This window comes from Syngnathoides biaculeatus, chromosome 2 (assembly GCF_019802595.1).
Source record: "Syngnathoides biaculeatus isolate LvHL_M chromosome 2, ASM1980259v1, whole genome shotgun sequence".
Lineage (NCBI taxonomy): Eukaryota > Metazoa > Chordata > Actinopteri > Syngnathiformes > Syngnathidae > Syngnathoides > Syngnathoides biaculeatus.
The window spans coordinates 16,712,462-16,723,959 of NC_084641.1; the positions used below are offsets into that span (position 1 = coordinate 16,712,462).

Sequence of the window (11,498 nt, forward strand, 5' to 3'; positions counted from 1 at the left end):
CGCAAAAAAAATCAAATAAATCCAATGCAAATTGAAAGTATCACATAAAGGTATTCAGTTTGTGGCATTTTGAAAATGTAATTCAATGAGTGAGGGATGATGATGAGGGTTGTTACATCCAATGGTGCAATTCACATACGTACTGTAAAATATGAAAAGTAGAAGCCACTGGTTTCTTTTAGGCTGCACACGGAACTTTCTTTAACAACGACCACTGCTCCGTCACACTTTCTTTTTCCCAGTTTACCTTACACACGACCCCCCCCCAACCCCGCTCTTAAAGACGTACACTCATAATTACAAATGTTACAGTACTTACACAGCCTATCAATGTGTTTTATAATGACAGCGTCCACCATCGCTGCTTTAGTTCGCAACACAGTCTGGGCGACGTAGAAAAAAGACGAGCTGGACATGCTGCTTATGTTTACTTTCAATATTAATGGAGAAACTTGAAAAAGAAATGCTGTTGTTTTAAGATGCAATGACTGTCGTAATATGTGAATAATTGAAGAAAAAGTGGTTAAGCTGGACCAGGTTTTCTCTTTTCCGAGTGGGAAAGATCTGGTCTCAAGCCAAAGTAGAAAGTGCAGGATGAGATCCATCCATCCATTTTCTTCACCGCTTATCCTCACGAGGGTCGCAGGGAGTGCTGGAGCCTGTCCCAGCTGTCAGTGCACATTGAGACAAATAGTCGCACTCACAATCACATCTAGGGGCAATTTAGAGTGCCCAATTAATGTTTCATGTTTTTGGGGATGTGGGAGGATACCAGACTGCCCGGAGGAAACCCACGCATGCACAGGGAGAACATGCAAACTCCACACGGGCGGGTCCGGGAATGAACCGGGGACCTCAGAACTGTGAGGCCAACACTTTACCGGCTGATCCACCGTGGCTCCCTGCAGGATGAGGTGGTGTGGAATTTTCAAATTCCACCTTGGCACAGCCTGATCCAGGATGAAAGCACGGACATTACAGTGCACCAAAAAATAAATCTGTATTTTAAATATAGGAGGGAACATAACATTAGGGAGCATCATCGTCATCAACTCCCCAGTCGTCGGTAGATCGCGAGAGGCTGGCTGCTTGAAAATTAGATCTTGGGGTAAAAAAAGTCTGAGCAGCCCTGTTTTTATTGGGTATTGGGGAGAGCATCTGCATATTTTATTATCATGATGATATAATCATTTTGGGGTATGAATGGAAAAAAAAAAACACTTGACTGACCATACAAACTTTTCTGAACTTTTATTACTGTCATGGGAAACGGTGCGAGTGCTTCACTTATGTTCTTGAGAAATTGCTATGGCTTCAGTTGTCCACCAGATGACACCGTCACTGAGCCTCTGGATTCACAAACACACCGCGACGGTAACAATAAACCTTTAAATTCATGTTTGGATGCAAATGGGAACAACACATGCCGACAAAACATACTACAATATTCACAGACATGTATTATTTATTTTCTGTGGAAAAATGGCTAATATTATTGCATCTTAGTTGACATGTTCTTTGAACTTCATTGCTAAATCTGAACATAGTATGTCTATCAGTGGTTTTCAAACTTTTTTCGCTGCGCCCCCCCCCCCCCCCCAGCATCTTGAAATCTTCTCTAACAGGGTGGGGGCGAGATATGCTAGCACAAAAAAAAAAATGTAAAAATGGTTGTAAATCATCGCAGTGAAAATAGAAAACCAGAAGGAGGTGGGCGGGAGCTGAGATCCCCCAATTTGAAAACTACTCGTCTACTGCCACACGGTGGACAAAGCGTGCACACCAGAATGAGTAGCACACTGCCCATTGAATTATCATGATGCATAAACTGTTTAAATCTTTCCGTTCAATGAAATTGTCATCACAGTTTTCTCCAAAGTACAATACTGTGGAGTTCTGTTTTCCCTGATAAACCGGCGACAAACATTTTTGTTGGTTTTTGTTGAAGTGCTGGAAGGAATTAATTTGCTTTTATTTCAGTGGCGAAAGATAACTCCAGATATGCACAATTTGGGTTACAAATGTGGTCAGAGACGGAAGTAAACTTGTAAGTCAAGGCAGCACTGTGCATTATTTTACTTTTACCTCTGCAAGAAAAGCAATGTTGTAATCGCGATCATAGCATGTAGCAAGCATTACATTGCCCCTATCTCCTCTGTATCATAAAGTACAAGGGGTCAAATCTTAATCTCTCAAAGGATTTCTCATCTGAAAGAGATGTAAAGAGATACGATAAAGATCGCAGCAAGATCAGTCATCGAGGTCATCTTCATCCTGGTCAAGGCTCTCGTTGCTGTCTTCAGTAAAATCCCCGTCAAAGTCTCCACCGTCGTCTTCCAAGTCGTCGTCCTCCGTGTTAATCCTGCCGGACAGGACGTCCTCAATCCAGTCCTCCAGTTCCTCTGCCGTGGGCAGGTCCTCGTCGTCGGACATGTCTAGCCACACACTGTCTGCCTAAATTTGCGCAACAGAAATCTCATTAAAGTCTGTAGAGTTTTGATAAACAAGATTGAGTTTGTCTTACATCTGTGACGTTGACCACACCGATTTGAGGCCTGAACAAGTCCAAATTGAAGGTCTTTTCCCAGTAAGTGGTGAGCTAGAAAACATCAGAAAAGATGCTGCTCACATTTTTGGGAGGGAAGGGGTCCAGTTCAGATTTTTGGTCAAACAAATTGGAGGATCTTTATAACTTTTATACCGAAACAGTTTTACTGTGCACAGTGCACATTTTAAGATGCGACTGTGGTTCTTTGTATTCCGAAGGATTTCAGTGAGGCAGAACCCCTGCCCGAACCCGCCTGATATATGCAAATATCCGAGTTTCTGCATAACCCAGTTTCAAAAGCATTGGATTGGGATGCATTCGCTGCGTAGTAATTGTCTGGAGTATTTTTAGTGCATATGTCAGATGAAGAAAAGACCATTTTATGCATAGTCTAATGAATAAAATGTGTGGAGCACTTTATAATGTATAAACTGTCCATTTTTTTTTTTTTTTTTTACATATCAGCATTCAGTAATCACGGTCAACAGACAGATCTTCTTTTGAGAGTAAACTTTTGAGTTTAGCCTTTCCTTTCTTTTCCTTTGTGGGAAGAGCTTCTTTATTTGCTAAGAAAACTCCGCCAGTTGAAGGTTCCCAGAAGTGTGGAAATATTTTTTTAATTCATCGTATGGAAGGAAGTTTGTGCTTATTTGAAATTCTTGAAACAATTCCTCGGGTGTCATAAAAATATTATTGGTAAATAGCTGTTGTAGATGTTCCCATGTGCAGAAATAAAGGGATATGTTGTTAATATGAAAATCTGGATTGGACCAGAATGAGGAGAGCATACTTGGGAGCTAATTGAGATTCTGCTGCTTCTAGACTTTTCCACTGAGCTATGAGGTGAACGCGATTATTGGGTTCTTGAAAGCGTTATGGCTCTCAGTGGAAATGCCTGACGGGTTAATCAAGTTTGAAAATAGTGTGCCGAAAAAGGCGCAGTCATTTTATACCTTGACAATTGTGTTTAGTGTGTTCAATACCTCATTTTCGCCTGTAGAATTATGGATTGGCTTTCTTATTGTAAAACGTAGTCTTTTATGAACAACTATTGACACTCCTCTTTGCCTGCTGTTATAAAAAAGAAAAAAAAAAGCAGCGATAGCCTGAGTGAAATTTGGATCAATGAGGTATTTTTCTTCTTATTCAGTCAGATCTCTTAGATCTGTATTAAATTTAATGATACAATTTATAATCTTAATTCTCTTTGCCTTTGTTTGAATTCCACTGACATTCCCCGACACAATAATTAAGTGTGATGTGTAATGGGTACGTATCTATTCATTTTGAATAAATCCGGCACTTTTTTTTTTTTTTTTTTTTACAGGTTGCAGCTAATCTTATGGTATTGCAGTATGTGATTTAAAGAGGCCGATAGGAGTGATATATTGAAGTACAGCAAAACCCGGGTACATCAACGGGAAGCAAACAGACATAAAACAGAAAACAGACAGTGGTGTTGAGGGGATAACGTGGTGTGCAGTGGTTTCTACTGCATGGGGAGAGTATTGTCATGGTTGTGTGATTATCGTGTAAAAGTCCAAGCTGAGAAAAAAAAGCTCATCTGAGTCAAGTCATGTGACTTGACTCACGTGAGTCACGTGACTTGAGTCACATAAGACTTACAGTAAGTCCCTCACCTCTGGAGCTCGCTTGCCTCCTAAGATCCTATGAAGTATTACAAATCCATCAATAATGAGGACCAACCAGAGGGAAGTCGTCAGGGTCAATCCAGACAATGCTCAGATCTGGGTTGTTGGTGTTGTCTCTGGCCACGTCCTTCAAGATCTCCAGAAACTCATAGCCATCTGGGTGGTGGAGGGGGGGGGACAATAGTGCAGTATACAGGGCGGTGCCTATAGACTGTTTTCGACTGACGTCACACACCTTCCGATTTAGAACGTGGGCGGCATTTTGGTCTGGTGAATTCAAGTAAACAAACTGTACCTCAGCAGCAATCATTTCAGAAAGGCGTACGAATGGGGGCGCACTGCCACGTTATCGGTTGTAAAGCGACTTTGTTTCAACCGCCAGCTGTGATCAAGAACCAGTGCCAGAAAACGGAGCAACCAAACGGCAACAACTGTGGCTGTCTCGTATGAGCAGAGCTGATCTAGCAGCAAAGTCATTCCCTAACGTCTGAGTTTGCTCGGAGCATTTTGTTCGTGGCAAGTATTGGATACCTTTTAAAATTTCACACCTACTAATAAGTAAGTTCTGTGAAGGAAACTTATTCTTGAGGGCCAACGGCCTACATAATACCCGTGTGTGAATGCAATGCATGTCTCCAAAATCTGTATTTTCTGTTTTATTATAACAAGTTTTGCAAAAATGAGTTACCGCACCGCTAGCTGTTTCGTGAGTTGCGTTAAAAATTTAGCCGTGGAAGTGGAGTAAAAGGTGCGGGCTCCACTTGGGACTGGTCCCGGTCGAACCTCTCTCTCTCTCTCTCTCTCTCTCTCTCTCTCTCTCCCTCGGTAATAAAAACGAAAATAATAATCTAAACCTAAATTTAACACAACGCTGACTGTAATCAGGCGGTACATATTTAAATTGCATCGTGCGGTACACTAACCTTAGCAGTGTGCTTACAATGGATACCGCCGCATGACGAAGCCAGCCATTTATGAATTGGTTGTAGGCCTCCAGACCTTTGTAATTCTTTAGTTGGTCCACGGTATAAGCGCTTGACGAGAAGAGGAGATAGTGAACGATGTCTGGATAGGTTGCCTACGCCCACATTTGTGTGCTCCATTTGTGTTTCTCCAAGGCATATTGGTCGATATTGTCGACAAAAGCACACTTCTAGTCATAGCGGCTCCTTGAAACAACATCGAATGAGCCCCGATTACTTTCCAGTCTTTTTAGCCATCATGCGTCATTTTTAACAGTCGTATGGACATTCGTGTAACTCCGGTCTGAATGCAAACGCCATAGAGTGAACAGCACGTCAGTAGAGTGAACCCATCCAACGTGGCCATGTGCCCCGGATGTAGTCACATGGTCGAAAACAGTCTATTGGGACTAAAAATGTAATAACAGACCTGGATCCTCCTCTTCAGCAAATGCAACAATATGGATTCCGTCCATGTCATCCTCCTGGCAGTGTGTGTAGAGGGGGGAACATGTCTCTGATTTTCATCACCATTTTCTACATGCAGCAAAGCACTACAAGTAGAATTGTGTTTACCCAGGTTTCAAACATGTTCTCTGCCCGGAGCTTCCTCAGAGTGGCCCTGTAGACCACACTCACATTTCAAGATCAGTGCCAGCTATGAACAAAATCAGTAAAATAAATAAATGAAAATATATATATCACATGAACCTTCTGTGATGATTGACAAAATCCACAATGTCCATCTCGGACAAAGGTCTGCCAGGCAGCACGGTGGGCTCCTCCATGAAGGGCTCGTAAAAATTCACTTCGTTCATCTTGAGGGAGAGATGTTTGGCCACCTGAAATACACAAACGATCTTCTGAGAACTCACGCGTCGTGGGGTACATTTGGATGCGGCAACTTACTTTGGACTTACAGCTTTATCAAACGTGGCAAAGAACTTGATGTAAGGTTGAAAACGTTCTGAGGCTTCCTGGAAAGCTTTGTAGTCTGAGGGGGAAGAAAGAGTGAGAAACCCCAAGTGTCGCCTTCAGCGTATGGGCTGGTATACACTTCCATTGTACTATGTATTATCTCTGGACCAGGATTCTCAAACATTGGGTCCCGGGACTCCTCACCAGGGGAAAATGATTTCAAGGACGTCCCTTATAATCTTCATACAATCTTGATGCAACGGACTAATTGAGGCGTGGGATTGGTCGTCAGATATAGCTGATTCTGTGTTACATTGAGCCACTTTTTTTTTTTTTGGGGGGGGGCATATGCACCCATATTACTTCAAAGTATTAAATGCCATCCATCCATCCATCTTCTTCTGCTCATCCAGGGTCAGGTCACTGGAGCAGCAACTCAAGTAGAAAAGCGCAGTACCGTATTCCCTCTCCACAGGCACTCCCTCCAGCTGTCACGGCGGGATTTCAAAATGTTCCCAGGCCAGCCATGAGACGTCGTCTCTCCAACGTGTCCTGGGTCTTCCCCCGTGCCCCACTCCCATTGAGATGCCCCCGGAACACCTCACTTGCGAGGCGTCCAGGGGGCATCCTAACCATATGCCTGATTCACTTCATCTGGCTCTTCCCAACGAGGAGCAGCAGCGACTCTATTCTGAGCTTCCCGTCGTTTCCTCGCTTTTGCGTCATCATTCATGTACAATATTATCATTTACTGCCCATATTTTTTCCACCTATCCATTTTCTGCAATGCTTCTCCTTGTGGGTATGCTAGAGCCTATCGCGGAGGCGGGGTACAACCTGAATTGGTCGGCAGCCAATCATAGGGCACATATAAAGAACTATTTAAACTCACATTCATTCCTACGGACAATTTAGTCTTCAATTAACCTCCTATATATGTTTGGGACATGGGGGGGGGCTTATTAGAGCAAAAGTAGAAAGCGGGCCCTTTTCTTAACTTATTAATCGTACATTACCTGTAGAACCAATTAAATATGCTATATTAATGAATTTGCATAGCATGGGGGGAGGGGCACTAGTCTTCAGACAGAGATATGCACTTGTGTACTATGTGCAAAAATAATTTGCAGTCCCCTACGTTATATTTTCTGGACTCCAATTTGAGAATTATCGCTCAAGATCCCATTTTAGAAACATCACAGCGTGAGCACAATGCACCACATCCCATCTTGTCTCGGGATTGTAATTGCAGTCTGACCTATTAGGGAGTGAACTAGATGCTATTTAAAGCCTCTCATGAGAGAACCCACACAGCGAAATCAGGAGACGGAGAGATCGAGATCCCATTAAGGGTCTTTTGGGACACTGCAAGGAGCTACAGGGGGCAAAATTCTGCTGTGTTTGACTACAAATGAGAGTACAGGACCAGTGACATCACAGTGGCAAAGTAACATACGTAAATCCTCCCCTTTGAAGTAACCGATGAGGCGAATGTCTTCCTCTATCCGTTCAAAGGCTCGGAGCTCCATCGCGTTGTTGATTATTTCCACTGGGTCCTCCAGCACCTGCGAGGGGGGCAACACAGTAAGACGTTGCAAAAAATGCACACATTGATACAGTGAGGAAAATAAGTATTTGAACACCATGCTATATTGCAAGTTCCCCCACTTATAAAGGATGGGTCTTTCAACATGACAATGACCCGAAGCACACGGCCAGGAAAACCAAGGAATGGGCCCGTAAGAAGCATATCAAGTCTCCAGACCTAAACCCAATGGAGGGATCTGAAACTCTGTGTTGTTTCTCAAAGAAACCTGTCTGATCTAGAGAAGATCTGTGTGGAGGAGTGGGCCGGGCAAAAGCCCTCCTGCAGTGTGTGCAAACCTGGTGAAAAACTCCAAGAAACATTTAACCTCTGTAATTGCAAACAAAGGCGACTGTAGATTAGCGGTGGTTTTCTCAGGTTTCCAAATACTTATTTGCAGCTGTATCACACAACTAAATCATTAAAAAAAAGTCATACATTGTGATTTCTGGATTTTTCTTTTTAGATGATCTCTCTCACAGTGGACATGCACCTAAAGATGAAAATTTCAGACCCCTCCATGGGTTCTAAGTGGGACAACTTGCAATATAGCAGGGTGTTCAAATACTTTTTTTCTTTACTGTACATCAACTTGGGAAACACTGAATGGAACACACATTACCGGATGGATCCCGAAGTCTCGTACTGAAAGGTGAAACAGCTCCGAGAAATACTGAAAATTTATGGCGTCAGTGTCTTAAGAGTTTTCTATACACGGGTAGATGTTTTAAAAAAAAAAAAAAAAAAAGCAGACTATCGAAGACATTACCAAATTCAAAATACAAATATTGTCATTTAGAGCGTGTACTTGGAGAGAATGTGGGAAAAATATTCAGAATACCAAAAGAGGTCCAGTCTTTTTTTTTGGTGGGGGTGGGGGATTATAAGAGAAAGTACATATTTTTTTCATTTTAAAAAAGGCTATGTGCGTAAATATAACTATAAAGTGCTTTTAGTGTGCTGATAATAATCGGTCGGTTATCCTAAAATTGCAACATCATAATAAAACTCAGATGTTTTCAGAAAAATTATGAGGAATTCACAAATATGCATTTTGATTGCATAACATTTTCTTACAATAAAAATAAAAATCAATGGAAAATTGAAACTTTTCGGGGTTGAAATGTTATGGGGAGGTCTAAAAAGCAGCTTGTGGTGTTATTGAGTGATTTATCGTGATTTTCACATATTGGAAGCTATTCTTTATATACTGCAACCCATCCACCCATTTTCTGAGCCGCTTATCCTCACAAAGAACCTTTCTGAAAAAAATGCTAAAATTATGGAAAACTTTATTTATTCTCATAATTCTTCTCAAAAAGTTAATGTATTATGGATTCTTGGACCATGATTTAAACTAATTCCAGTATTTATTTGTTCATTTTTATATAATTGGGGATTCCAGCTCATAAAACCCACAAAATTAAGAATTACAAAAAAAAATGGTATACCGTGAAGAAATCACAATTCTCTTCTCAGTTTTGCAGAAAAAAAAGGAAAGAAAGAAATTTGGGTCACATGAAATCAATCAAAATGTGGTACTTTCAAAGCGATGTGTTCATGTTGAATACTCGCTAAGGAATCCCTTCGCTTTGCTCACTGCCGCGATCCGTCACGGCATCGAGGCAATCGGCCTCTGGCATCGTCTAAAGAATTATGGAAGCACACATTAATTCTTACTTTGTTTGCGGGTCTAATGCCCCTAATTTTCCCTGTAATAATAGCCTGTAGCTTCGAAATGGGGTTTAAATCCAGCGAATTGACTGCCCGGTCAAGAACTGTGATGGCATGGGCACCAAACCAGATTTTAGTACTTCTGTCAGCATGGGCAGAGGCCAGGTCCTGCTGGAAGAGGAACTCTGCATCTTCATACACATCCTCAACAGAAGGGATCATGAAGTCCTTGAAATGATTTTGGCTGAGGTGACGGAGACCTGGTTAGAGCATGTGCCTCAAAGATCTGAGGTCCTGGGTTCGAATCCTGACCCCTCTGTGTGGAGTCTCTGTGTGCCCTGCGATTGGCTGGCAACCACTTCAGGGCGTACTCCCTGGTGAGGATACGTGGTTAAGAAAGCGGAGGGATGATATTCTGTTTTTTTTTTTTTCCTGGAAAGGATCTGCAGAAGTTTTCTCTTTTAATGCGAGGTGTACACTTTTGCTGGTTTGCTCACATAGTATAAAATGTATTCTGCCTCATCTGAGCCTAAATTTCTGCATTCAAAGTTGAATTTAGGAGTTTCAATTTCTGAGTTTAAATTTTAATACATAACACGGTTTGACTCCAAAATCATTTCAAAAAGAAATGGGATTCTTTTAAATAAGTTATTACAGTATAATTGTGTTACGAATTGAAATTCACACTCAGAAATTCCAATTTCAAATCGGAAATGTGCATCAAATCTCAGATGGCACACATACAGTATACGCTGTCTATGCTCATCACAATTAATGGGAAAAGTAATAATAATATTGTAATTTACTGTATTGTAATATTGCTGTCACAAGTACTGAGGTGTGATACTGCAAGTTCTGGTATCAGATCGAGGTAAGCTACAGTATCGCCAATCATGATTGTTTGGAATTATTAATTCTGTATTGTGGGTTGCGAATGATTAATGTGGAGGCATCATCCAATGAATAAATCTGGATGAATCTGCGTGATCTTTAAGCGTCTTTGTGATTGTTGAATTATGAATTCAGTCAGATCCACTTCGGGGCATGCTGTGTTGTGTCGAGTGCACTCACATCCAAGAGGAATTCCACAAGAGTGTCCGCTGAGAGTTCTCCATCAAATTCAATGACGCGATCGTCCTTGAAGACGTAGACGCTGCCCACCTCTTGTAGGCCTGATCAAAAACACTTGAATAAGATTGCTGTACACCGTACGTGTGTAACGGCTTACCCAGCTTCTTGGCTACTTTGGCATCCTTTTGCGCATCCACCAGCCCAAATCCAATGTCTTTGTTTTCCAGCACCTGAGCTGTCAGCTGTGCCGTGGGGTCACATGAAACATGCGTTAGGCCATTTGTAGAGGTCAGAGTACGCGTACACGATACGGCATGTGCATGTCTGTGTGGATAAAATCATGAAAAGTCAAGTCCGGTTCCCACTGAATTTGAACTATCACCAGATGACAGCATGTTCTTTCTTTCAGTTTCTCACCTCTAGGACCAGCTCAGTCATCTGGAAGCGCTTCTGCAGCCCCTTGTTGGCAGTCACGGGCTCGTGGTAAAACAGACACAGCAGGTCAAACCTCCTCAGAGCCTTCTTGTAGCTCCGCTCGTTGATGTCCAACACCCGGTCCCTGCCGTCAAAGTTGGGGAATTCCAGGCCTTCCTCTGCAACGCAAAGCAGAATAAAATGGAGGCAAAGAGTGCAAAGCAGAGACGGGCGCACGTGCCGCATTGTCGGCCGATGGTGAGAACGGGAAAGCGATGGCATTCAAAAAGATTGCACTTGTGGTGTCACGTTGGCCCCGCTTTGTGCTCAGCTCCTCTGCTGTACTTTCTTTATCCACCTGGGCTTGCTCTCCTCCCCTCTCCATCACTTTGTCAAATCTCACAGGAGGCATTTCTCCTCCTCCTCCTCACCCACATAGAAGAAGACAGACATTCACAGGGCTGTCTATCTATCTATCTATCTATCTATCTATCTATCTATCTATCTATCTATCTATCTATCTATCTATCTATCTATCTATCTATCTATCTATCTATCTATCTATCTATCTATCTATCTATCTATCTATCTATCTATCTATCTATCTATCTATCTATCTATCTATCTATCTATCTATCTATCTATCTATCTATCTATCATCTATCTATCTATCC

At 42.1% G+C, this 11,498-nt stretch overlaps 1 protein-coding gene across 2 annotated transcripts; it reads right to left on the bottom strand.

Moving 5' to 3' along the window:
* Positions 1-1,279: 1,279 nt before the first annotated feature.
* Positions 1,280-11,080, bottom strand: LOC133509878 (calsequestrin-2-like). Of its 2 annotated transcripts, XM_061837316.1 has the most exons (11): positions 10,828-11,080; positions 10,568-10,652; positions 10,411-10,511; positions 7,537-7,645; positions 6,083-6,156; positions 5,874-6,004; positions 5,739-5,784; positions 5,593-5,647; positions 4,256-4,356; positions 2,525-2,599; positions 1,280-2,454 (listed from the first exon to the last, which is right to left on the bottom strand). In XM_061837316.1, exons 1-11 carry the CDS (start codon positions 11,068-11,070, stop codon positions 2,251-2,253), a joined length of 1,224 nt encoding a protein of 407 aa, XP_061693300.1. In that variant the 5' UTR covers positions 11,071-11,080; the 3' UTR covers positions 1,280-2,250. The 2 variants fall into 2 exon arrangements, with proteins under 2 accessions (XP_061693300.1, XP_061693308.1); XM_061837324.1 differs by lacking the exon at positions 2,525-2,599.
* Between the last annotated feature and the right edge of the window lie 418 nt (positions 11,081-11,498).